The following is a 27,946-nucleotide window of genomic DNA, read 5'->3' on the forward strand; positions in this document are numbered from 1 at the left end:
GTGGCATTCCCCGGGAGCAGAGCGGTTCTGTTGGCAGATTGGGCACTTACATTACTGACTGACAGGATGGCATCTCTTCCCCAGGCCATGACCTGGTCTCCTCCCGAGCTGTGGCTGAGCAGTGTGCACGTGGCATTCCTCGGGAGCAGAGCGGTTCTGATGGCAGATTGGGCACTTACATTACTGACGGACAGGATGGCATCCCTTCCCCAGGCCATGTCCTGGTCTCCTCCCGAGCTGTGGCTGAGCAGTGTGCACGTGGCACTCCCTGGGAGCAGAGCGGTTCTGATGGCAGATTGGGCACTTACATTACTGACTGACAGGATGGCATCCCTTCCCCAGGCCATGACCTGGTCTCCCGAGCTGTGGCATTCCTACCGGTGACCTGTATGTCGTAGGTAGATGATGACGGTGTAATGTGATGACATGGCCGGATTATGCAGCTCTCGTGTCTCCTCTCCACCCAAGGGAAAGATCTGATTGCTGGCATAGCACTTAGTAAATGGTAGCTCTGTCCTAGCACTTAGGGCATGATCTCATGTAGTCTGGACACTTTCCCATCTGCTATTGGGGCCAGTAGGGCATTGCACATCACGTGGGAATACCAGCCCCTGGCATTGTGCCCAGCAGGCGTTGTGTACGTGCTGTAGTAGCTGCTATGGCATACTTGCTGCTGGTTCCCAGAGTCTGGCCTTCTCCATGTCGCCCTCTACCCCTGCAGCTAGCAGAGCTGATCACCTGTGATCTACTGAGGAATGTGTCCCTTCCACCTTCTATTATCCTCACCTGTCTGACCGTTCCCAGGACTGCTATGTGCAATGCTTAATCACCTGCCACTTACCAGGTCACATGCGAGGAGTCGTCCTGACAACATTCTCCATAAATGAGTAACTTCTGTACAATAGCTGTGGCACGGGGAGTCACATGTCACAGGAGGCGTGTGATACCAGAGACTACTGATATATCACAAAACACCTCTCCTGCCATCTGGTTACTTCCTGCCTGCTTCCTACCTCTGGAATTCTCTACCTCTCCCCATCAGACTCTCAGACTAACATTCATTTTCTGAGGGTGTTCATATGCCTATCCCAAGCATCTTTACATTGCCGTACTCTCCACGGGGTACATTTACTATAATGTGAGATTAATCCCCAGTACCCCTTCACCTCTAACAGGAGGTTGATAGAACCCTAGAATGTGACGGCAGATAAGAGCCGCTTGGCCCATCTAGTCTGCCCCTTGTCTATCCATTAGGTATAATGTCATCCCTTGGGTCCCCTGATACCGCAGCGTGTATATACCATGTACTTCCTGCCTGCGCCTCTGTTTATGTACAGTGTTAGATGTGGCGTTATATATATGATGGTAAATAGCTGCGTCCTCCTACATCCCGCTCCGTGCACCTCATGGGGTGACATATCTCAGTCAGCCACCAGGTCCCCAAAACCTCTGCTAGCATTGGGCCCTATAAGCCATGGCGTACAAAGCGGTGTTGGGCTGCATTATAGATGTATGGGGACATGTCTGTAAGCATCAGAAATTGTGTGGGGTAACCGTTGATGTTTGTTGGCAGTGCCATATGAAGGAACACTACACTGAGCTGTAGGGTTAGGTATGGGAGGCTGACGCCTAGTGGGTAGGTGTACTATCCCGCTGTGTTCCGGCTCCCCTTTCCCTCGGTCCGGGGATGTCTGATAGACAGATACACCACCCAGGAGGCAGGGACAGCTGGGGTTTATAGTGCAGCTGCTCCCATTGTATCTTCTGTTTGTTCATGTATCAATGGGCCCAACCATCACATTGCAGCCCGTGCAGGAAACTGCGGTGTCATTGGTGCTCTGCTGCAGAGATCCAGTGGATTTATAAGATCAGTATCTCTTGGCATTACAGTTGGGATACGTTGGATTCCGCTGTAAGAATTATGTAGTTACTGTGTATAGAATACAGACAGTAATGTCAGTCCCCATCCTATGGAATAACTGGGAAAGGACTGAGGGAATAGAACATCTCCTATAGCTGTATTGGGATTCTCTGCGAGTTGGGAACACAAGTGACCAATCCTAGCCTAGATCTGCCCTCTGCCCAGCAATCTTTCCTCCCTGCATTTTCAGTTAGTAAATGAAGATTTGTCTCAGCTTGCGTCTCCCCATCCGTCAGCGTCTGGCTGCAGTGCCATCGAGTCAGGAACAGAGACTTAAATGTGTGTGTGCAGGTTATCAGCAGGCGTCCCTGTGTGTGTGTGCAGGTTATCAGCAGGCGCAGAGACTTCCATGTGAAATCCTGTATGTATGGCCTAGAAACCCCATTTCTGCTCTCCATGATGGTACGGCTGCGTTTCCCAGCATGCTCTGTTATCCGAGAACGATCCCTAAGATAGTCTCTGTGTTTCTGGTATAATCTATCCAGGGAAAATCACTAGCAAATGGTGTCGGCCAAACCGGTCAGACACGTTCTTGTTGGGGATACAAGACTAGTGCTTAGTAGCGTCTTCTGCACCCATGTGCTATTACTATCCAGCCAGCATCAGTGCAGACTAGAATAAACCTGCTACTTGCCCAGTGAGCTAGCACTTGCTGCTGGTTATTGTACTGTGTAATAGGGTATATAGAGGTCAGCGCTTGTTGTTATATCTGCAGGTGATGCTACGGGCAGGTCTGTGTTATCACTGGCGCACCTCGGGGGGCTTCCTGCTGACCAGCACTTATTTTTTCTTCCTTCTCAGTTTGCTGGAAGATTTGTATTATTACTGCGTGTTGTATATTAGGTCAGCAATATCTGAGTTGTCCCCAGACGTTTGACATGCCCAAGTTCAAGATTGAAAAAAAATGCTGACTCAACAAAAAGGTCGACATGAGTATTTCACTTTTTGTTGGTGTCCGTGTCGACATCTTGGCACCAGGACTCCCCAGTAAGTGTACTGCATCCCCTCGCCATACGTCTTGCTCCACTTCTCTGCCCACTTTATCGTTCCCACCGAAGGCCACGTGGTGGTGAATTATGACAAAGTAAAAAAAAAAAAATGGGGGAGAAAGTTCCAAAAGCTCATGTCATCCTTCTCGTGTCGACCATAGCCACCCTCAGGGACTCAGTAAGTTGGGCTGTCACCTCCCTTCCCATAATCTCACCTGGTGACAGAGACACAATGTACGAACTCTTAAAAGGTTGTACCCTACTGGCCATTAAAATGTCAGCTCTTGCAATCAGGACCCTCATTCCTCGTTAGGTGAGGATGTGACTGGCTGTGCTGGGATGCTCCCTATATAATCCTGTATGTTTGCTCATGTGCGGTGTTATGTAAGGGTATAAGGACATCCGTTGTCCATCAGGTGATCCGGAATGGAATGTCAAGGTCTTTGCTGTGTGTGTCATGGCTTGTGGTGGACTCACCGATGTGGTCTGCAATGTGCGAGCCATGACTGGAAGTGCTGGGTATTTGTGTCTGTGGCCAGCTTTCCCCCCAGCCATTGGGTGATTGGTTCAGTACAGATGGATTCCCGCAGTGTGGTTCTCTGGTTTGTGTCTTGTTTCTAGGAATTAGCTGGCAGCTGTCCATGCTCTGGGCTACATGGTCAGTCTGCAGAACCTCCATGTAATGCGTGTCCTACAGCAGATACCATCGGGGAGCCTTGTTCTAGGCCGGTAGCTGTCCGTTCTCTGGGCCACATGGTCAGTCTGGAGAACCTCCATGTAATGCATGTCCTACAGCAGATACCATCGGGGAGCCTTGTTCTAGGCCTGCAGCTGTCCGTGCTTTGGACCACATGGTCAGTCTGCAGAACCTCCATGTAATGCATGTCCTACAGCAGATACTATCGGGGAGCCTTGTTCTAGGCCTGCAGCTGTCCGTGCTTTGGACCACATGGTCAGTCTGCAGAACCTCCATGTAATGCATGTCCTACAGCAGATACCATCGGGGAGCCTTGTTCTAGGCCGGTAGCTGTCCGTTCTCTGGGCCACATGGTCAGTCTGGAGAACCTCCATGTAATGCATGTCCTACAGCAGATACCATCGGGGAGCCTTGTTCTAGGCCGGTAGCTGTCCGTTCTCTGGGCCACATGGTCAGTCTGGAGAACCTCCATGTAATGCATGTCCTACAGCAGATACCATCGGGGAGCCTTGTTGTAGGCCTGCAGCTGTCCGTTCTCTGGGCCACATGGTCAGTCTGCAGAACCTCCATGTAATGCATGTCCTACAGCAGATACCATCGGGGAGCCTTGTTCTAGGCCGGTAGCTGTCCGTTCTCTGGGCCACATGGTCAGTCTGGAGAACCTCCATGTAATGCATGTCCTACAGCAGATACCATCGGGGAGCCTTGTTCTAGGCCTGCAGCTGTCCGTGCTTTGGACCACATGGTCAGTCTGCAGAACCTCCATGTAATGCATGTCCTACAGCAGATACTATCGGGGAGCCTTGTTCTAGGCCTGCAGCTGTCCGTGCTTTGGACCACATGGTCAGTCTGCAGAACCTCCATGTAATGCATGTCCTACAGCAGATACCATCGGGGAGCCTTGTTGTAGGCCTGCAGCTGTCCGTTCTCTGGGCCACATGGTCAGTCTGCAGAACCTCCATGTAATGCATGTCCTACAGCAGATACCATCGGGGAGCCTTGTTCTAGGCCGGTAGCTGTCCGTTCTCTGGGCCACATGGTCAGTCTGGAGAACCTCCATGTAATGCATGTCCTACAGCAGATACCATCGGGGAGCCTTGTTCTAGGCCTGCAGCTGTCCGTGCTTTGGACCACATGGTCAGTCTGCAGAACCTCCATGTAATGCATGTCCTACAGCAGATACTATCGGGGAGCCTTGTTCTAGGCCTGCAGCTGTCCGTGCTTTGGACCACATGGTCAGTCTGCAGAACCTCCATGTAATGCATGTCCTACAGCAGATACCATCGGGGAGCCTTGTTCTAGGCCTGCGGCTGTCCGTTCTCTGGGCCACATGGTCAGTCTGCAGAACCTCCATGTAATGCATGTCCTACAGCAGATACCATCGGGGAGCCTTGTTCTAGGCCTGCGGCTGTCCGTTCTCTGGGCCACATGGTCAGTCTGCAGAACCTCCATGTAATGCATGTCCTACAGCAGATACCATCGGGGAGCCTTGTTCTAGGCCTGCGGCTGTCCGTTCTCTGGGCCACATGGTCAGTCTGCAGAACCTCCATGTAATGCATGTCCTACAGCAGATACCATCGGGGAGCCTTGTTCTAGGCCGGTAGCTGTCCGTTCTCTGGGCCACATGGTCAGTCTGGAGAACCTCCATGTAATGCATGTCCTACAGCAGATACCATCGGGGAGCCTTGTTCTAGGCCTGCAGCTGTCCGTGCTTTGGACCACATGGTCAGTCTGCAGAACCTCCATGTAATGCATGTCCTACAGCAGATACTATCGGGGAGCCTTGTTCTAGGCCTGCAGCTGTCCGTGCTTTGGACCACATGGTCAGTCTGCAGAACCTCCATGTAATGCATGTCCTACAGCAGATACCATCGGGGAGCCTTGTTCTAGGCCTGCGGCTGTCCGTTCTCTGGGCCACATGGTCAGTCTGCAGAACCTCCATGTAATGCATGTCCTACAGCAGATACCATCGGGGAGCCTTGTTCTAGGCCTGCGGCTGTCCGTTCTCTGGGCCACATGGTCAGTCTGCAGAACCTCCATGTAATGCATGTCCTACAGCAGATACCATCGGGGAGCCTTGTTCTAGGCCTGCGGCTGTCCGTTCTCTGGGCCACATGGTCAGTCTGCAGAACCTCCATGTAATGCATGTCCTACAGCAGATACCATCGGGGAGCCTTGTTCTAGGCCGGTAGCTGTCCGTTCTCTGGGCCACATGGTCAGTCTGGAGAACCTCCATGTAATGCATGTCCTACAGCAGATACCATCGGGGAGCCTTGTTCTAGGCCTGCAGCTGTCCGTGCTTTGGACCACATGGTCAGTCTGCAGAACCTCCATGTAATGCATGTCCTACAGCAGATACTATCGGGGAGCCTTGTTCTAGGCCTGCAGCTGTCCGTGCTTTGGACCACATGGTCAGTCTGCAGAACCTCCATGTAATGCATGTCCTACAGCAGATACCATCGGGGAGCCTTGTTCTAGGCCTGCGGCTGTCCGTTCTCTGGGCCACATGGTCAGTCTGCAGAACCTCCATGTAATGCATGTCCTACAGCAGATACCATCGGGGAGCCTTGTTCTAGGCCTGCGGCTGTCCGTTCTCTGGGCCACATGGTCAGTCTGCAGAACCTCCATGTAATGCATGTCCTACAGCAGATACCATCGGGGAGCCTTGTTCTAGGCCTGCGGCTGTCCGTTCTCTGGGCCACATGGTCAGTCTGCAGAACCTCCATGTAATGCATGTCCTACAGCAGATACCATCGGGGGAGCCTTGTTCTAGGCCGGCACCTGTCCGTGCTTTGGACCACATGCTCAGTCTGCAGAACCTCGTGTTCTCTCAGCCTATGGAGGTGCCATCAGAGTCCACCTCCCTAATTAACGTCTAATAGAACCTGACTCTAAGCCCGACCACACACGAATCACCCACTTACAGTAGCCTTACGATCTGTAGATGGGCGAGATTTACCACTTTGGATAGGTAACTGTTACTGCTCCCCCTTAACATCGTTCTGCTGGCCCACCCCATTTCAGCCCTCCTTATGGATGGTGGTTCCAGAGTCCGGCTGTTGAATGGCTCCCTGGGCTAATTTAATTTTTTCCTACTAACTGTAGTAGAAACACTTTGATGATGAAGCATGGATATGGCAGAGTCTATGGCCACCAGCTGGGAGGAGGCAGGAGGTGGCGTAGTGCCTTGGATCCCCTTTGTGTGTGGCCAGGCGCAGTCAGATGAAATATGATGGGAGATGTGGGAAAGATTTATCCAGTGATAATTACTAAAGTCTTTCCATGGTGGTCATGGCGTTTTATGACTCCCATGTGTCCTTCCTTATTATGCTGCCCTTCCCGATCCCCTGGTGCCCTTCCCACCCCCTGGTGCTCTGCCCTTCCCGCCCTCCTGGTGCTCTGCCCTTCCCGCCCCCTGGTGCCCTGCCCCAGAACCTGTATCCACACATTTCTCTTGTAACGTGTGCATTGTGCGCGGTCTCTCATGTAACGTGTGCATTGTGCGTGGTCTCTCATGTAACGTGTGCATTGTGCGTGGTCTCTCATGTAACGTGTGCATTGTGCGCGGTCTCTCATGTTACGTGTGCATTGTGCACGGTCTCTCATGTTACGTGTGCATTGTGGCGGTCTCATGTAACGTGTGCATTGTGGCGGTCTCATGTAACGTGTGCATTGTGCGCGGTCTCTCATGTAACATGTGCATTGTGCACGGTCTCTCATGTAACGTGTGCATTGTGCACGGTCTCTCATGTAACGTGTGCATTGTGCGCGGTCTCATGTAACGTGTGCATTGTGCACGGTCTCTCATGTAACGTGTGCATTGTGCACGGTCTCTCATGTAACGTGTGCATTGTGCACGGTCTCTCATGTAACGTGTGCATTGTGCACGGTCTCTCATGTAACGTGTGCATTGTGCACGGTCTCTCATGTAACGTGTGCATTGTGCATGGTCTCTCATGTAACGTGTGCATTGTGCATGGTCTCTCATGTAACGTGTGCATTGTGCGTGGTCTCTCATGTAACGTGTGCATTGTGCGTGGTCTCTCATGTAACGTGTGCATTGTGCGCGGTCTCTCATGTTACGTGTGCATTGTGCACGGTCTCTCATGTTACGTGTGCATTGTGGCGGTCTCATGTAACGTGTGCATTGTGGCGGTCTCATGTAACGTGTGCCTTGTGCACGGTCTCTCATGTAACGTGTGCATTGTGGCGGTCTCTCATGTAACGTGTGCATTGTGCGCGGTCTCTCATGTAACGTGTGCATTGTGCAACCAATCAGCACTGAGCTAACCTTTTGTAAGTGCATTCTATAAAATAAGTAGCAGCAGATTGGTTGCCATGGGCAATGACTCCACTTTTCCACTGCATGGTACTCCTACCCCCAATTTGCAGTGATTGAGGTGCCAATCAGCCGCCTACGACCTTGTTGTCCTCTCTGTTGTCTGCAGCTCTGTCCGTGCCTGAAATATGTCACAATTTAATGTTGATTATGAAACAAACGCTGCACGGCTGTAGTTGGGGACCTGCTGGGTCTGGCCGTGAGCATCGGGCTCCCCCTTGTGGATGAATGGTTCACTGCACACTCTAGTTTATTTCTTGGTTAGAATGTTGTGTTGAATACTTCCTGAGGTCTCATTCTTGTCCCTGTAGCTCTGAGTGTGATTATATATCCCCCCCATACCCTGTATCAGACATGCTGCATCAGGATTGGGTACATGCTAGGACTTGTAGTTCTACTAGAGCCGCTCCGTCCTGCAGCCAACCTAACCACAATTGCTTCTCTTACAGCAGTGATTCCAGCAGCACTTCCAGCGATGAGTCTCCTGCCAGGTCGGTGCAGTCTGCTGCTGTCCCAGCGCCTCCGTCTCAGCCACTTTTATCGCTGGATAAGGATGAACCGCGCAAAAGCTTTGGGATAAAGGTTCAGAATCTCCCCGTGCGCTCCACAGGTAGATATGTCTCTCCGTACGTCAGGCTGTGTGTACACACCATATGGATGCAGTGTATGATGTTTAGCTGCTGGTTATATAACAAGCTGCTGATATTCTCCCGTAGCAGCAATATGACGATTTGCTAACAAAGCAGCATCTGAAGGTGTAAGTCGGCAATAAGGGATTTATCTGCAATACATATGGCCGATCAATTTGTCTCCTGAGGTTTGGGTAACCCAGAGGTCGGGGCGCGGAACAAAGCCACAACCGGGTCAAGAACGGGTCCCAGTGCTCATGCAATTGGGACCATATCCCAATAAGAGGGCAAGTCGACCAAATATGTCAGTGCCTTTCTCCGCACAGAGTCCCGGCATTGATGTGACGTTGCTGGTAACACGGCGTGGAGTCTGATAGGGACCAGATACCATCAATTCTACACGGTATAACCGGTTATAGCGCCACACGCGACCATACATAACCTCCTCTCTTCCCATTGTCAGTCATCTGAAGTCACACTCCCGAACTAATTCATGGGGGTCATTGGGAAGTTTCTGTTGTCATTATGATATAAAAAGAGTAAACACAGTTGTGTGACAATAAATGGCGTCACCCAACCACTAATCATGACAAATGGCCAGAAATCACCCATTCTGCTGCTGGGGTATGTAACTTATCAGCACAACTGTAGGTTCACAGGAAGCAGGCAATGGTAAAAGAGAGCTTGTAAGTTGGGATTGGATACAACTTGTTATTTGATTGTATTGATAATGACACAAGGAGGGAACATCAAGGCGTTCCTGAAGTTCTTGAATTTTAGATTTTCCTTTAAGCTGAATAAATCCGTATACGCCTTGTTTGCACCATGGAGACAGATAGGAGACCTTAGTATTCATCCATCTCACTTTATGTATATAGGAGATATAAATACACATATCATGTAGCCCAATGCATGTGGGCTATGTTTATAGGGACATTACTACAATGTGTACATTGGCTTTATTTCCCAGCAGTGTCATCTCATGCATGATTGGTTGCCCTGTTCTGGTTGTATAACAGATGTTTGTGTGTTGTTTCCAGATACAAGCCTTAAAGACGGCCTTTTCCATGAGTTCAAGAAGTACGGGAAGGTGACGTCTGTGCAGATCCACGGCGTGTCCGAGGAGAGATACGGCCTGGTCTTTTTCAGGCAGCAGGAAGATCAAGAGAAAGCACTTAATGCCTCAAAGGCCAAACTCTTTTTCGGCATGCAGATAGAGGTCACTGCGTGGGTGGGGCCAGGTATGTTCCCTGTCACCTGATCACGGTCTTACATTAGCCTGGTTATTGGAGACTGACTCTGCCGCTTGTCTCCCGATGTATAATTGTAGATATCTTTTGCTGAGTGCCCAATGGCAACATACAGGGTAGAAGAAGAAAGGCGGCACTCGGGAGCTTTTCAGTAGTCAGAGTGCCGCCTTTCTTCTACCCTGTATATAGGTGTCATATCTATCTATCTATCTATCTATGAGAGATTTTATTTATTATTACCAGTTACTATATAGCGCACACATATTCCACAGCGCTGTACAGAGACTATTATTACCAGTTATTATATATCGCACACATATTCCGCAGCGCTGTACAGAGACTATTATTACCAGTTATTATATAGCGCACACATATTCCACAGCGCTGTACAAAATATTATTACCAGTTATTATATAGCGCACACATATTCCACAGCGCAGTACAGAGACTATTATTACCAGTAATTATATAGCGCACACATATTCCGCAGCGCTGTACAGAGACTATTATTACCAGTTATTATATAGCGCACACATTCCGCAGCGCTGTACAGAGAATATTATTACCAGTTATTATATAGCGCACACATATTCCGCAGCGCTGTACAGAGAATATTGTTACCAGTTATTATATAGCGCACACATATTCCGCAGCGCTGTACAGAGAATTTTATTACCAGTTATTATATAGTGCACACATATTCCGCAGCGCTGTACAGAGACTATTATTACCAGTTATTATATAGGGCACACATATTCCGCAGCGCTGTACAGAGACTATTATTACCAGTTATTATATAGGGTACACATATTCCGCAGCGCTGTACAGAGACTATTATTACCAGTTATTATATAGCACACACATATTCCATAGCGCTGTACAGAGACTATAATTACCAGTTATTTATATAGCGCACACATATTCCGCAGCGCTGTACAGAGAATATTATTACCAGTTATTTATATAGCACACACACATTCCGCAGCCCTCTACAGAGACTATTATTACCAGTTATTATATAGCGCACACATATTCCACAGTGCTGTACAGAGAATAATATTACCAGTTATTATATAGCGCACACATATTCCGCAGCGCTGTACAGAGACTATTTGATCACTCACATCAGTCCCTGCCCCAGTGGAGCTTACAATCTATATTCCCTACCACATGTACACGCACAGAGACATTCTAGGGTTAATTTGTTGGGAGCCAATTAACCTACCAGTATATATTTTTGGACTGTGGGAGGAAACCGGAGTTAGAGAGAGAGATGCAGGGAAGCCCGGCACTACTGGCCTGATAGGAACAGCATTGGAGCCTTGCCGCCACTACTGGCCTGATAGGAACAGCATTGGAGCCTTGCCGGCACTACTGGCCTGATAGGAACAGCATTGGAGCCTTGCCGGCACTACTGGCCTGAAAGGAACAGCATTGGAGCCTTGCCGGCACTACTGGCCTGATAGGAACAGCATTGGAGCCTTGACGGCACTACTGGCCTGATAGGAATAGCATTGGAGCCTTGCCGGCACTACTGGCCTGATAGGAACAGCATTGGAGCCTTGCCGGCCCTACTGGCTTGATAGGAACAGCATTGGAGCCTTGCCGGCACTACTGGCCTGATAGGAACAGCATTGGAGCCTTGCCGGCACTACTGGCCTGATAGGAACAGCATTGGAGCCTTGCCGGCACTACTGGCCTGATAGGAACAGCATTGGATCCTTGCCGGCACTACTGGCCTGATAGGAACAGCATTGGAGCCTTGCCGGCACTACTGGCCTGATAGGGACAGCATTGGAGCCTTGCCGGCACTACTGGCCTGAAAGGAACAGCATTGGAGCCTTGCCGGCACTACTGGCCTGATAGGAACAGCATTGGAGCCTTGCCGTCACTACTGGCCTGATAGGAACAGCATTGGACCCTTGCCGTCACTACTGGCCTGATAGGAATAGCATTGGACCCTTGCCGGCACTACTGGCCTGATAGGAATAGCATTGGACCCTTGCCGGCACTACTGGCCTGATAGGAACAGCATTGGAGCCTTGCCGGCACTACTGGCCTGATAGGAACAGCATTGGAGCCTTGCCGGCACTACTGGCCTGATGGGAACAGCATTGGAGCCTTGCCGGCACTACTGGCCTGATAGGAACAGCATTGGACCCTTGCCCAGGTGCCTGCCTGTGAAGGCATATAGGAAGAGATAGACGTCACTCCAGGGCTGGTGAGACATTGAAGCTTTACTGCGTTCTGTGCAGTTTCAGGCTGGTTGACCCTCTTCAGGACCGTTTAAGACTGACAACCTATATCTCCCAAAAGACAGCACTCAGGAGCCGGCTGTGAGTCTATACCTGATGAAGGGTGTCAAACCCCGAAAACTTGCTTAATACAGACGCATTCACTTTTATATCGCGTCCTGAGTGCTGTGTTTTTGGAGATGTATACACTGTTCATTCAGCACTGGGGCCAGCTGGACGGAGATTGTTTGCTTGAAACATTACTCAACACAAGTCCATAAATACACAACCAGCAAATATTGTTTGTTTAATAATGTACCTTTGTATTTCAGTGTCTAATAATCCTAGTATTACCCCTTCATGGACTCACATGTTGGTCCTACACAGATACGCCCTCTAATCCTCATGGTAGTGACAGCTGACGTTTGTTTCCTATAGAAACCGAAAGTGAAAATGAATTCCGACCTCTGGACGAGAGAATAGATGAATTTCATCCCAAGGCCACTAGGACTCTATTCATTGGTAACTTGGAGAAAACCACCACCCACCTGGACCTGCATAACGTTTTCCAGAGATTTGGTGAAATTGTGGTACGTCTGCTTTGTCCTGTCCTGTAACTTGTCAGAGCCCCCCTAGTTATCAGGTGTGGGGGCAGCTATGAGACGCTGGATAACGGCAGGTGGGGGGATTATGTTGGACAGATCCTGTCCCCCCTAGTTATCAGGTGTGGGGACAGCTATGAGACGCTGGATAACAGCAGGTGGGGGGATTATGTTGGACAGACCCCCCCCCCCCCCCTAGTTATCAGGTGTGGGGGCAGCTATGAGACGCTGGATAACAGCAGGTGGGGGATTATGTTGGACAGATCCTGTCCCCCCCTAGTTATCAGGTGTGGGGGCAGCTATGAGACGCTGGATAACAGCAGGTGGGGGGATTATGTTGGACAGATCCCGTCCCCCTAGTTATCAGGTGTGGGGGTAGCTATGAAATGCTGGATAACGGCAGGTGGGGGGATTATGTTGGACAGATCCCGTCCCCCCTAGTTATCAGGTGTGGGGGCAGCTATGAGACGCTGGATAACAGCTGGTGGGGGATTATGTTGGACAGATCCCGTCCCCCCCTAGTTATCAGGTGTGGGGGCAGCTATGAGACGCTGTATAACAGCAGGTGGGGGGGATTATGTTGGACAGATCCCGTCCCTCCTAGTTAGCAGGTGTGGGGGCAGCTATGAGATGCTGGATAACAGCAGGTGGGGGGATTATGTTGGTCAGATCCCGTCCCCCCTAGTTATCAGGTGTGGGGGCAGCTATGAGACGCTGGATAACGGCAGGTGGGGGGGATTATGTTGGACAGAGCCCGTCCCCCCTAGTTATCAGGTGTGGGGGCAGCTATGAGACGCTGGATAACAGCAGGTGGGGGATTATGTTGGACAGATCCTGTCCCCCCCTAGTTATCAGGTGTGGGGGCAGCTATGAGACGCTGGATAACAGCAGGTGGGGGGATTATGTTGGACAGATCCCGTCCCCCTAGTTATCAGGTGTGGGGGTAGCTATGAAATGCTGGATAACAGCAGGTGGGGGGATTATGTTGGACAGATCCCGTCCCCCCTAGTTATCAGGTGTGGGGGCAGCTATGAGACGCTGGATAACAGCTGGTGGGGGATTATGTTGGACAGATCCCGTCCCCCCCTAGTTATCAGGTGTGGGGGCAGCTATGAGACGCTGTATAACAGCAGGTGGGGGGGATTATGTTGGACAGATCCCGTCCCTCCTAGTTAGCAGGTGTGGGGGCAGCTATGAGATGCTGGATAACAGCAGGTGGGGGGATTATGTTGGTCAGATCCCGTCCCCCCTAGTTATCAGGTGTGGGGGCAGCTATGAGACGCTGGATAACGGCAGGTGGGGGGGATTATGTTGGACAGAGCCCGTCCCCCCTAGTTATCAGGTGTGAGGGCAGCTATGAGACGCTGGATAACAGCAGGTGGGGGGATTTTGTTGGACAGATCCCGTCCCTCCTAGTTATCAGGTGTGGGGGGCAGCTATGAGATGCTGGATAACAGCAGGTGGGGGGATTTTGTTGGACAGATCCCGTCCCTCCTAGTTATCAGGTGTGGGGGCAGCTATGAGACGCTGGATAACGGCAGGTGGGGGGATTATGTTGGACAGATCCCGTCCCCCCCGAGTTATCAGGTGTGGGGGCAGCTATGAGACGCTGGATAACGTCAGGTGGGGGGATTATGTTGGACAGATCCCGTCCCCCCTAGTTATCAGGTGTGGGGGCAGCTATGAGACGCTGGATAACGGCAGGTGGGGGGATTATGTTGGACAGATCCCGTCCCTCCTAGTGATCAGGTCTGGGGGCAGCTATGAGACGCTGGATAACAGCAGGTTGGGGATTATGTTGGTCAGATCCCGTCCCCCCTAGTTATCAGGTGTGGGGGCAGCTATGAGACGCTGGATAATAGCAGGTGGGGGATTATGTTGGACAGATCCCGTCCCTCCCAGTTATCAGGTGTGGGGGCAGCTATGAGACGCTGGATAACAGGTGGGGGATTATGAGACAGATCCCACCCCCCTAGTTATCAGGTGTGGGGGCAGCTATGAGATGCTGCATAACGGCAGGTGGAGGGATTATGTTGGACAGATCCCGTCCCTCCTAGTGATCAGGTCTGGGGACAGCTATGCTAATAAATCTACACTCTTAAGGCCCCCATACACTAGCCGATTTTGGTCCGATTTCGGCCAGATCAGTCGGATCTGGCCGAAATCGGACCAAAATCGGCTAGTTTTGATGTCCCCTCAGATCTGATGCGCGGTCCCGTGCGCATCGGATCTGCGTCGGGTGGTCGGACCTGCTGCACGTCCGACCACCCGACTTGGGACCTAGTGGGGCGGCGGTGGAGGGAGCAGGGGGGGGGGGCTGGGGACGCTGCGGGGGACACAGGTGGCATAGAGCCGGGCAGGGGGAGCCGGCCGGGAGCTGTCAGTAATGAATAAAAAAAAAAAGCCCATACAATGAATGGGCGGCCTGTGATTGGCTGAGCGCTCTCTCACCCAGTCAGCAATTGGCTGAGAGAGCGCTCAGCAGCCAATCACAGGCTGCCCATTCATTGTATGGGCTTTTTTTTTTTATTCATTACTGACAGCTCCCGGCCGGCTCCCCCTGCCCGGCTCTATGCCACCTGTGTCCCCCGCAGCGTCCCCAGCCCCCCCTGCTCCCACCAGCAGCCCTGCTCGGTAGCCTCCCCCCCCCCCCCCCGCTCCCCGGGTTTTTTACATGTGATAAATCGAGACGATTTATCACATGTAAAAAATGGCACATCAAGTGGCCAATCTAATCAAGCTCCCCCGGGGAGCAGCAGGGGAAGCTCAGGGGGAAGTCGGGGGCGACTTGTCCTAAGGACAAGTCGCCCTAGTGTATGGGGGCCTTTATATTGCACTTCCCGCAGTCTCTCCCCAGATCTGCAATCTGTTCCCAGTCCTGGTCCTTACCAGGGATGGATTTGTTTAGCAGTAATTTTGTGTGTGTCCGTGTATAATTCAGTTTAGTTGCAGCCCTCACAGCTGGCTGTGTATTCATACTGCTGTTGATCTGACTGTGTTCATCTCTTCTGCTGTCCAGGATATTGACGTTAAGAAGGTGAATGGGGTTCCTCAATATGCGTTTTTGCAGTACTGCGATATCACAAGTGTTTGTAAAGCCATTAAGAAGATGGATGGAGAATATCTGGGGAAAAACCGTCTCAAGGTAAATAGCTGAATGGTTCTCGCGTCTGCCTCATTTCTGTGCACTGGTAGACGCTGGTAGGCACAGTATAACAGAGCTGGGTGTAATGGTGCTCAGGGAATCTGAGAAATCCAATCTATTGCACTGCTCTGATTTGCCAGCTTCCACAAAACAATACGATCTGTATCGGCGATTTAGTGATGTTTAGTTTGCATGAGTTTTTCCCATTGGATGCTGATTTATGTGTACGATGGCAAATCAAATTGGAGAGTCTATGTAAAACAGAGGCAATATTGTCTGGCCATGCCAGTAATAGCAGTACAACCAATCACCAGTTCCTATAATGTCAGTGGTTGCATGCAGTGATGATGATGATAACGGCTTGTATGAGTTATCGCCACAAAATCGTGCGTCCTTCCAGATAACTGCAAAAGGGTTCGTCCTTCTCATGGTCACGTCTCATTGCTCCAGACACGGGGGGGGGGGGGGGGGGTTGCAGCCTGTTATGTGCCATCTCGCTGTAGATGTCTTATGTACTCCGCTGGTGTGTTACAGCCTGGCATGTGCCATCTCGCTGTAGTGTGGTCTTATGTACTCCGCTGGCGTGTTACAGCCTGGCATGTGCCATCTTGCTGTAGTGTGGTCTTATGTACGAATGCTGGAAATTCTCTGCCCAACGCAGGGCCTGGCGTGTCACAGCCTGGCATGTGCCATCTCGCTGTAGTGTAGTCTTATGTACTCCGCTGGCGTGTTACAGCCTGGCATGTGCCATCTCGCTGTAGTGTGGTCTTATGTACTCCGCTGGTGTGTTACAGCCTGGCATGTGCCATCTCGCTGTAGTGTGGTCTTATGTACTCCGCTGGCGAGTTACAGCCTGGCATGTGCCATCTCGCTGTAGTGTAGTCTTATGTACTCCGCTGGCGTGTTACAGCCTGGCATGTGCCATCTCGCTGTAGTGTGGTCTTATGTACTCCGCTGGTGTGTTACAGCCTGGCATGTGCCATCTCGCTGTAGTGTGGTCTTATGTACTCCGCTGGCGTGTTACAGCCTGGCATGTGCCATCTCGCTGTAGTGTGGTCTTATGTACTCCGCTGGTGTGTTACAGCCTGGCATGTGCCATCTCGCTGTAGTGTGGTCTTATGTACTCCGCTGGCGAGTTACAGCCTGGCATGTGCCATCTCGCTGTAGTGTGGTCTTATGTACTCCGCTGGCGAGTTACAGCCTGGCATGTGCCATCTCGCTGTAGTGTGGTCTTATGTACTCCGCTGGTGTGTTACAGCCTGGCATGTGCCATCTCGCTGTAGTGTGGTCTTATGTACTCCGCTGGCGAGTTACAGCCTGGCATGTGCCATCTCGCTGTAGTGTGGTCTTATGTACTCCGCTGGTGTGTTACAGCCTGGCATGTGCCATCTCGGTGTAGTGTGGTCTTATGTACTCCGCTGGCGAGTTACAGCCTGGCATGTGCCATCTCGCTGTAGTGTGGTCTTATGTACTCCGCTGGTGTGTTACAGCCTGGCATTTGCCATCTCGCTGTAGTGTGGTCTTATGTACTCCGCTGGCGTGTTACAGCCTGGCATGTGCCATCTCGCTGTAGTGTGGTCTTATGTACTCCGCTGGCTTGTTACAGCCTGGCATGTGCCATCTCGCTGTAGTGTGGTCTTATGTACTCCGCTGGTGTGTTACAGCCTGGCATGTGCCATTTCGCTGTAGTGTGGTCTTATGTACTCTGCTGGCGAGTTACAGCCTGGCATGTGCCATCTCGCTGTAGTGTGGTCTTATGTACTCCGCTGGCGTGTTACAGCCTGGCATGTGCCATCTCACTGTAGTGTGGTGACTGGTAACCTTTGCTCTAAGCTGACCTCTGATCACAATGCTATTACAGGTTAATAACCGTTCCTGCTCTCTATTATTTCCGTTCATTTATCCTGCTGATTGTCTTACAAGCTAGGAGCGCGCACATCCGCATCAGCGCGTTTTTACTATCTCTACATCTGACTGCTCGTTTTAGCTTTTTCTGGTTTCTGTCTCATTAGCAGCCTGTCGGCTCTTACATCGTATGTAGATGGAGGGGGCGATGGTGTCAGAGCTGTGCTCTTATAGATTAACATATATGTGCTTCCAATGCACTAGGGAGACCATGATCTCCTGCCAGACTCCTCTGGAAATGCATGGGGGTGAGAGGACAGCCATCTGGGATGGGAGTATTGGGGGCTTTGCCGTTTCCTGGTGACTGAGGTGCCATAGCTATATATATATATTATCTATACAGCAGTCTGTACTAGACCCAGTCAGTAATACTACAACACCCTGTCCTCTCTGTTCACAGCTGGGATTTGGGAAGAGCATGCCTACCAACTGTGTGTGGATAGACGGCCTGTCCTCCGGCGTCACCGAGCAGTATCTGACTCGCCATTTTAGCCGCTACGGGCCTGTGCTGAAGGTAGGTTGGGTTACAGTCAGTCGGTAATGTAGTGATTCCTGCATCTTCTTAAGTCTTTCCTGTCCTTTCCTCCTTTTGATTACGATTACATATATTGTCAGACGACACAATCGCTTATTAGAGACAAATCCTAGATGTTGACGTAACAAAGCTGGTCTGACTGTATTTGTAATAGTCATTGATAGCGCACACATAGACACCACAACCTGCACCATCTGTATTACACGTGTGAGCTTCAGCTTCCCCCTCCCCCACCGGCGGTTTGTGGAGCGGGCGCGAGCCGTACATAATGCATTCATATATACCATCGCTCAGCGAGGCTGCTCTCATTTGTGCCTCTGTACAAGCCCACAGCTGTCTTACCAGTAACAATAAATGAAAGGGGTTTTTATACAGAATAGCCGATGTGTCTTAAAGAGCCTGGTAATCAATCCTTTAGAAATGGGGACAAACCGTAGGCAAATTAGCCCACTCAACATCCAGCCAAATTGCGGAGTCCATTTTGCTACGTGGGATACGAGACGCCCTCTGGGTCAGAATCCTCATTGAAACGAGACAAGATGAACGCTGATCTTTCACCCAAGTCCCCAGTGGACGCGGCTCTTACGTGTACTTTTTTTGTTTTTTTTTCTCCCGACAGGTGGTGTATGATCGCTTTAAAGGCATGGCTCTGGTTCTCTACAGTGAGATTGAATCTGCCCAGGCAGCTGTAAAAGAGACCAAGGGGAGGAAGATTGGTGGGAATATCGTTAAGGTGTGCAGAGAACACCTTAATAAGTGCAACAAAATTTAAAACCTGATTTTATACTTTTCTAAACGTTTGGCAGGGGATTAATAGCAATAACCTGGGCAGCTGGTAACTGAGCGCAGCTTCCCCCAACACGAGTAGGGCGGACGCAAAGCATTTCGTAGCCGAGCGTCAGCCTCGTGTCGCTCTCTGAGCTTTCTTGGTGTTGTCGTTTCTATAAACTTCTCTTGTTACTGGTAAGCAGTTAAACCTCTGCACCAAGATCATCCCCGGTTCCTGGGTTGCGGATTCAGTTTTTGAATCGCATCCCCTTTAATTGCATAGTACAACATTTCTATGTGTGGTCAGAGGACGATTGATGACCTCTATATAAATATAAAACTCGCCATCCCCACACATCGGATAGGCTTACACATTCTGCCTCTTAACATTGTTTCCCGATGTCTGGATCTCCCTGCCTGTACCATACCATTTCCACTTTCCCTGCCGTTGTGACATTCCTCCTGTTCTGTCTTTTTGTGGCGATATATCATGATAACCGAGCAGCTGCTTCCATCACGTGTGCCGTGGAAAGTTCTCCTTATTCTAAAAAGCAGACAATTTGAGTTTATTATTCACCTGATATCAGGTTTTGTGCATTAGACATTAAATCTGGGGAATGGGGGTGGTATTAAGTTGTGGCTTTCATTTGCATTGAATTGCTTCCAGTATACGTGTCCTGGGCAATGACTGAATGGAACCCAGGTCTTATGCAAAACCTGATTTTATGTGACGACTGCATATATACTGCCCTTATAGTATTTATATCCCATGATCCTCTGCTTTTGTTTCATCTACAGTGCTGTTTTTAGAATGAATCGCTTTGTGCGCGTTCACATAAATTATCGCCGTTCTTGATTTTCTTTTAAAGGTGGATTTTGCAAACCAGGAGAGTCAGTTGGCTTTCTACGGCTCCATGGAGTCTTCGGGGCAGGATATACGGGACATCTATGAAATAATATCCGAGAGAAGGTAAGTGGTCATCACTTTTCTCACTGTAAAATTTGCTTGGCAAACCTGCTGTATTTTGGGGGGGGGGGATTTAACAAATCTGTTTTGTATAGCCTTTGCTTTTGTAAGTTTTCGAAACCATATATGCTTAGAAACCGATATATCGTATTTTCTTCTTTCAGAGGAGATGAAACACGGAGGGGATCTTATCATGAGTTTACTTCAACGGATCGTACTTATTATGAAAGTGTCCGTACAACAGGCACGTACACAGAGGAAACACGACGAGAGTACCCTGCCAGGAGCAGAGAGTTCTACCCTGACTGGGAATCTTACCAAGGCGATTATTATGATCAACGTTACTTTGATGAGTCAAGAGAATATAGAGACTACAGGGACACATACGATCAGGATATCCGTGAATACAGTTATAGGCAGAGAGAAAGGGAACGGGAGCGCTTCGACACTGACAGAGAGCGGGACAGTGAGCGGAGGCAGATAGAACGCAGCCAAAGTCCCACCCACTCAAGAAGACCGCAGAGTCCTGCAGGGTCACCAACACAATCGGAGAGAATTACAAGTGACCCGGAACGCAGAATCTACAGCCGCTCTTCTGATCGTAGCGGCAGCTGCAGCTCCGTTTCTCCTTCCAGGTTTGATAAGTCGGAGAAAGCTAGGGCTGAGCGATTCGTCAAAGGTGAGAAACTTGAGAAGGAACGCGCTTTCTCTGCTGAGAGAGCAGATAAAGAGAAGCGGCCTTTGCGCAAGGAGAAGACCGAGAAAGTTGATAAAGATAAACCTGATCGGACAAAGCGAAAGTCTAAAAATCATTCAACGAGCTCACAGTCTTCAGAAACAGATCAAGATAATGAAAAGGAGCCCAGCTTAGAAAAACAAAAAGGGAGCAGCAAGCAGCTGGCCAAAGAGAAGAATGACAAGGACTCTGCTTCTAAAAACCGCTTGGAGCTCATGCCATGTGTGGTTCTCACAAGAGTCAACGAAAAGGAGGGTAAGGTCTTTGATCCTCCTGGAGTAGAAAAATTGTCTAAGAATAAGTCAGACACTGAGTCAATAAAATCCCCATCATCAGATTCCAAAATTCAGCTGATTAGACTTGAGCAACCGAAGTTTGAGCAAACGAAACCTGAATCTATAAGGACTAAAGTGCCAAAAGACAAACTTCTCTCCAGCCACGTAGAAGTTGTAGACAAGGAGGGCAAACAAAAGCTAAAAAAGCACTTAAAGTCAGAGCCTCCAACAGAGGGACCCATGACCGCAGATCTGGACAAGTTGGAAGCGCGAAAGCGGAGGTTCGCTGATGTGGCTTCAAAGTGTGACCGGCAAAAACTTGATGTTCGGCGAAGCAACCCTGATGAGGAAGATGCACGTGCAGGCTCAAGGAAGCAGCTGGAGCCTTTATCTTCAAGAGATTTGACTTTGCTTCGGGAAGGGAATTTTGAAAGGAAGGGTTCCAGGAAGGAACTTTTAAAAAGAGACCTCTGCAAAAACAAATCTGATAGACATTTCATTGTCAACAGCCCCAAAGATGGACAAGAGCAATTGCCAGTCGGTTCCTCTATACGTCCTAATTCAGATCTGCATTTCCGATTAGGAGAGCCAGTAGACGAGCCGTTTGACCCTCCAGAGATCACCTATACAAAGATGAACTTCATCAAAACTCTTCAGAGACATGTACAGCTGTCAGAAGATGTTGATAAAGACTCTTTAAAAGGCGACGCAAAGATGTACCTTTCCAGGGAAGCGTTGGGCCTGGAGAGATCAGAAAATGAGGAAAAACTTGCAATCGATATAGATTACACCCAGAGTTACAGAAAACAGATGGAGCAAAGCCGAAAGCTGAAACAGCAGATGGAGTTGGAGATTTTGAAGTCTGAGAAGTTTGGGAGTCCGAGCAAAGAAGCTGAGGAATACGAAAGGCGCAGTCTTGTGCATGAAGTAGGGAAACCACCACAGGATGTCACAGACGACTCCCCTCCAAGTAAAAAAAAAAAGACTGATCACTTGGAGTATGAAATCACCAAGCCGGAAAGGAATTATAGGAGTTCCCGCCAGATAAGTGACGAGTCTGAGAGAACCTCGTTTTCTCCAAGCATGCGACAGTTTCCATTCAATGAGGAAGAATATAACCTAGTCTCCCCAAGACTAATGCCAATCAAAGAGTTCAAGGAGTCTTGTCCAGTAGATGAGAAGATGATGTTCCCTAACATAGTGCTTAAAGATGAACATTATAAATTAATACCAACAGAATCAACCAAGAAGGAACAAATGACTGACTCTGCCAAAGGTAAAATGACCATTAAGAGCCCTGAGGAAGAATATGGTAAATGGGATTGCCAAACCAAATTGGACAGCAACCGTGTGGATGTGAGTTTTCCCAGCAACGTAATAAAAAGGGAGGGCATCAGAAAGCGCTCGAGGGATCTAGAACCTGGCGAGGTTCCTTCAGACTCTGATGAAGACAGCGATCACAAATCCATTTCACCAAAAGTCTCCTCCTTTCTAGATGGTTCAAGGTTTTCTTTTTTATTACGAGATGGAGAAGAGAAGCTGAGGGACCGGGAGGAGCGTCTGTCTGCCTCGCTGGAGAGGAATAAGTTCTACTCTTTTGCATTAGATAAAACGATCACCCCCGATACAAAAGCTTTGCTTGAGAGAGCCAAATCTCTGTCATCTTCTCGTGAGGAAAACTGGTCTTTTTTAGACTGGGACTCCAGGTTTGCTAATTTCCGTAGCAATAAAGGCAAGGAAAAAGTGGACTCTGCTCCAAGGCCAATACCGTCATGGTACATGAAGAAGAAAAAGATAAAACCTGACTCTGATGGGAAGTTGGATGATAAGAAAGAAGACCACAAAGAAGAAGAACAGGAAAAGCAAGAGCTCTTTGCCTCTCGTTTCCTTCACAGCTCTATCTTCGAGCAAGACTCAAAACGTCTTCAACATCTTGAAAGGAAAGATGAGGAAGCTGACCATAGCGTCCTGCGACCTTACGGGAGGCAGCTTTCTTCTGACTGCATAAGTAATGCTCCCGATCTATTGCAGGAACCTGTGGTACTCTTCCACAGCCGATTTGTTGAACTCACCAGAATGCAGCAGAAAGACAAAGATAAAGAGCAGAGACCGAAAGAGGTAGAAAAACCTGAAGAGAAGGAGAGTCCACCAAAGACGCCAGACTCTGAATGCAAAGAACGGGAGGTTAAATCATTTGTGTCTGTTGTACCAGCGGCTCCACAAGAACCTGCTGCAGTTGTACACGAGAAAGTAGCTGCTAAGTCCCCACCGCCGTGTCCTCCTCAGCCTACAGAAGACAAGCCAGCAGAGCCCTGCGAGCCACCTGTTGAGGAAACTAAGCTGTCTATAGTTGCTTCTCCTGTTATTCTTCCTGTCCATCCATCAATTCCAGTGGAAACTGTGCAAAATGTTACTGAAATGATTGAGGTTCAGCCTGCCCCACCAGTTCCTGAGGTGGTCGCACCTGTCGAAAATTCTCTATATATGGACACAAAACCACCAACACCTGGTACATCGTTTTCAGAAGCCAATGCTGATCCAGTTACAGAGCTCAAAATTATATCACCGACCTCTTCACCTTCCATACCCGACAAAAAAGTGGAAGAATCTATTGAGCCACTTGAAGAACCACCACCTGCCTTTCCAAATACTGATGCAGACACGTGTCAGAAGCAGGAGACTGTTCCAGAAGTAGAAGAACCCCAGATCCCTGAAAATGATGTAGAAACAGAACCTCTTATCGCAGTGAGAAGCAAAAAGGCCTATAAAGGCAAAAGGTCTAATGCCAGCGATAAACCAGCCACAAGGAAAAGTGTGAGGATTGACCGTGAAAAGCGTAACCGATCTACATCTCCGCGTGGTGAGACCCAGAAACATGTGGACATAAAGAATGAACATGACCGAGGATCAAGGAGTGCAGCGAAGTCCCCAAGTGCTGTTACTGAACCTGAGGTGACAGAGCCATCCTTGCCTTTGTCACGAACGCGCAGAAATGTCAGATCGGTCTATGCTACCACAGGTGGTGATGAAGGACAGTCTTCCGTTAAAGAACAGTCAGAAACACCTCGATCCACACGAAAGAGATCAGATAAAGATATTACAGAACCTCCAGTTGTTGTACCTAACACACCAAGAAGAGGGCGACCTCCAAAGCTCCGCAAAAAAACAGCTGGGGACCAGTCTCCTTTTAAAGCAGAGGCAGTAAAGCAAGAGACAGAGGACACAGAATGTAAGGAACCAACTGAAAATGCTAAAACGTTAGAAGGGTGGAGGTCTCCTCGGTCTCAAAAAACGGCACAGAGCCATTCACCTGTGTCCAGTAGCCAGCAGGGTAAAAGAAGTAAAAGTGAGTCCACATCACAACTACACGAGTGTCTGGAAGACTCAACTGGAGATGTTACTGAAACCACTGAACCCGCCGTCGAAGAGGACTGCAAGCCAAAGTTGGGCAAAGATGAACCGACAGAAGTTAAGCAAGATATAAAAGCTGTAGAGCCAGATAAATGCCCCTCAGAAAGCCCGGTTACTGATGTCCCAGAGAAGATCGTAATGGAAAAAGCACCAAAACCTAAAGTTGGAAGACCTAAGAATTCAAAGGCCATTTTACGTTTGAAAAATGTGGAGATTCGTCTTAATGCAGATGAAGTAAAAGGTGCGTTGCGACCACATGATGATGCTGCTGCTGAGGAATTGGCTGTCTCCCCCGTTAAAATAAAAAGCCCCCAAAAGGAAGATGTTTCACCACCTTTTACAAAACCAGCCGAGACTGTTTTCCTGGAAACATCGGACACAGATGCCTTAAAAGAGCCCACAATTTCACCTGAAGCAGTACAGCTGGCACGGCAGATAGAACTTGAGCAGGCCGTTGAAAACATAGAGAAGATCACAGAGACAGCGACAGTCCCAGCTTATAAAGATGCTCAAGGCGGTGAAGTGTCGGAGGCTCGCTCCGAAGAGGACGGTGATAAGCCTGCACACCAGGCCAGTGAAACAGAGCTCGCAGCAGCTATTGGGTCCATAATATGTGACATTTCTACTGACACAGAAAGTTTTCCCCCAGCTCCACCATATCCACCTGCAGGAGAGGCGGAAGTTCCATCTGATTCTACCGCAGTTTCGGCTGCTGCTGCTGCTGCTACTACTACTCATGCAGATAACTTGGAGCCCGAGACAGACCAGACGGCAAACCTCCATTCTAATACTACTCCCAGCACCCAGAGTGGAACACCTGCACCAGTCTCTTCTGGTCGGTCACAATTGGTGGAAGCTAAAGAACCAGAAGTTAGTCTCAGCGAGTCTGCAGATTCTGCCAGAGAACCCGAACCTGCAAAAGATCCTGAGATCCTACCAAAACAGAGAGGTCGTAGCAAGGCGATTTCCAAGAAAAAGCGAAGGGGTAGCAGAAATCGTGACACAGTGGACAGCAGTCCGTTCGTTCCTGAGGCCGTTCAAAACAAATCTCCCAAAAAAGATGAAAAGATCCCCACAGACGAAGGACAAAAAGAGCAACTGGACAAAGTGCCGGTTATATCAAAACCTGAAAAAACGACAATTGATACAAGCATGGATACTGTTCCTGAAACTGTCTCCAAGGAAGGAGATGATGAATTTAAAGATGAAGATGTGTCGGGCGCTATGAGTATGTGCGATTCCCCGCAACCACTGTACATCGATGATGTTAGCCAGGGTAGCTTCAAACTACGTTCAAGTACCGAAAATGCCCCTGTAACTCCACCCGACATCCCCACCCCTTCCGTTCTGTCGGCTACACCAGGGAAAACTGCTCCTCCCGTTCCTTTGCTATCCCATTCCGGCTCAGCGATATTACCTGAATGGATGGTGAGACATGAAGAGAGTGCGACCATTTCCACTCCACCCCCTGCTTTGCCTCCAGATACCAAGGCTTCAGATGTGGATACAAGCTCAAGCACCTTACGAAAGATATTAATGGAACCTAAATATGTGTCATCATCTAGCAGTACTCCTAGTATCGTTACAGCAGCTATCTCTGAGCCGGTCTCCGCTTCGCATGTGGAAGAGTCCGTTCATCCCCAGGTGGAAGCTATTAAACCATTATCTGAAGAAAAATCATCTGTTCCTCTCACCAACACTGTTGCCACACCTGCAGCTGAGGCCCCTATTTTTCAAGAAAAAACAACTATAGTGGCCCCTAAGGCTACCTCTGTGATTAGTAGAATGCCCCCCAGCTTTGATCCTGAAGATTTGCCAAGAATAACACTAGCAAAGCACTCTGCACAGCCCCAGCCAGCTCCACCGTGCATTCCATCTCAGAAGATCAAGCCGAGGCATAATACGAATGACAGCCGGGCCTGCATGAAGCCAGCAATGACTATTCTAGAGGAAAGGCCTGCAGAAACTGGCCCTAGCCCAGGGCTGAGGGTGAACACCTCACAGGGGGTCATGCTTTTAAGTTACTCCGGCCAGAAGACAGAGGGTCCCCAGCGTATCAGTGCGAAGATTAGCCAGATCCCACCAGCAAGTGCCGTTGATATTGAAATACAACAGACTGGGTCAAAGACTCAAATTAAACAGGAGCCACTCACACCATCACAGATCTTACCAAAAGGGCCTCAAACCCCGACAGGTTACCAACCGTATAATGCGTCCCCAGTGATCTCAACGATCAAACAAGAGCGGTCGTCATTGGAAAAGCCTGAATCGAGCCACATTAGTGTTCCAAATGCTTCCTCTCAGTCTGGAGCTGTTAAAGTACTGACTCAGAATGCATCTCCTGTTCTCATGCATGGTCAGATGTTGCCGGGACAGATGGTATCTGCTGGGAAGAAGATTACAGACATAAAAGTAGAGTCAAAAGTTCTCCAGCCTACGAATATGAGCCCCCACCATTCTTCTCTGGCCAGTAAAATTCAGGCTGAATCCAACCATGTATCTTCTGGAGCTAGCACACCCACAGATAGAGCTCTACCACATCTTGGTATTAAACAGGAGCCTCATTCGCCCTGCAACACCGGTCATTCCACATCTCCATTTGGCCGGTCTTGTCACCCCAGTGTTACAGCTTCTTCCGCCTTAAATAACAATGCCTCTGTTATGCTGGGCCCAGGAATGCCAGTTCCTCAGTACATACCTAGCATGCTCCCTGAGCAAACGGTCATCATGCCACCTCATAGTGTAACGCAGCCGGTCTCCCTTGGTCATCTCTCTCAAGGTGACGTCAGGATAAATACCCCACCACTGCCCTCTATGCAGTATGGCATGAGATCGGAAGCCCACCATTCTCCCAGAGCAACTATGCAGCCCCAGATGGATGTCCGACCTCAGAGATCCAGCACACCTCAGCCAGCGCCTGTTCGAGAGATGGTACTCCCCACATTGTCTTCCCAGCATGCTGCGGATGAGGACATTCATTACCACCACCCTGTCGGCAGAGGTTCAGCCCATGTCCAGTCTGATGTGCTGGTAATGCAACATGACTACCGTATGTCGACTTCAGGGATGCGCCTGGATCCATACAGTGTTCCGCAGGATGTCATATTGCCACGTATGATGATGCACTCCCACATTACCTCTGTTGGCGACCACCACCAGGAGGCCAGGCAGTCGAGAACTCCGGAGGGTCCAGTGAAGACTCCTCCAGCCAGTAAAACACCACAGCCTGTGAAGGAAATGGCAAAACAGCCTGAGGTGAAACTGTCCCATTCTCAACACACTGATGCCAGAATGCTCACTGGGCTGAACCTATCCCAGCCAGTAGTGGTTCCACACGGAGTGCCTCTCATCCATCCTACCGGGAGCTCGTTCCATGACTATCGTCCAGTGTACACAGACATACGGAACTATCATCCTGCCACTCAGCTGTCCCATCCTTCGTTCCCTAGTGCATCACCCATTGGCCTGCAGTCACGGAGCATGACCCCTTCCCAGGTAAGGATGCTCACTTTCACCTCTAAAACACTGACATATAGTAGATGT

General features: G+C 49.6%; 1 protein-coding gene across 4 annotated transcripts in view; it reads left to right on the top strand.

Moving 5' to 3' along the window:
• Nucleotides 1–27,946, top strand: part of SPEN (spen family transcriptional repressor) — a 63,761-nt gene that overhangs the window by 30,420 nt on the left and 5,395 nt on the right. For 2 of the 4 annotated variants that reach the window (XM_083161821.1, XM_083161824.1), the window contains 8 exons: nucleotides 8,396–8,556; nucleotides 9,616–9,816; nucleotides 12,498–12,649; nucleotides 15,681–15,806; nucleotides 18,112–18,225; nucleotides 18,866–18,979; nucleotides 19,884–19,984; nucleotides 20,146–27,898. In XM_083161821.1, coding sequence (XP_083017947.1) covers nucleotides 8,396–8,556; nucleotides 9,616–9,816; nucleotides 12,498–12,649; nucleotides 15,681–15,806; nucleotides 18,112–18,225; nucleotides 18,866–18,979; nucleotides 19,884–19,984; nucleotides 20,146–27,898 — 8,722 coding nt within the window. The remainder of the gene's footprint in view (nucleotides 1–8,395; nucleotides 8,557–9,615; nucleotides 9,817–12,497; nucleotides 12,650–15,680; nucleotides 15,807–18,111; nucleotides 18,226–18,865; nucleotides 18,980–19,883; nucleotides 19,985–20,145; nucleotides 27,899–27,946) is intronic. The other 2 variants (XM_083161822.1, XM_083161823.1) reach the window with 2 other exon arrangements.

This window comes from Crinia signifera, chromosome 19, assembly GCF_055691185.1.
Source record: "Crinia signifera chromosome 19, ASM5569118v1, whole genome shotgun sequence".
Taxonomy (NCBI): Eukaryota; Metazoa; Chordata; class Amphibia; order Anura; family Myobatrachidae; genus Crinia; species Crinia signifera.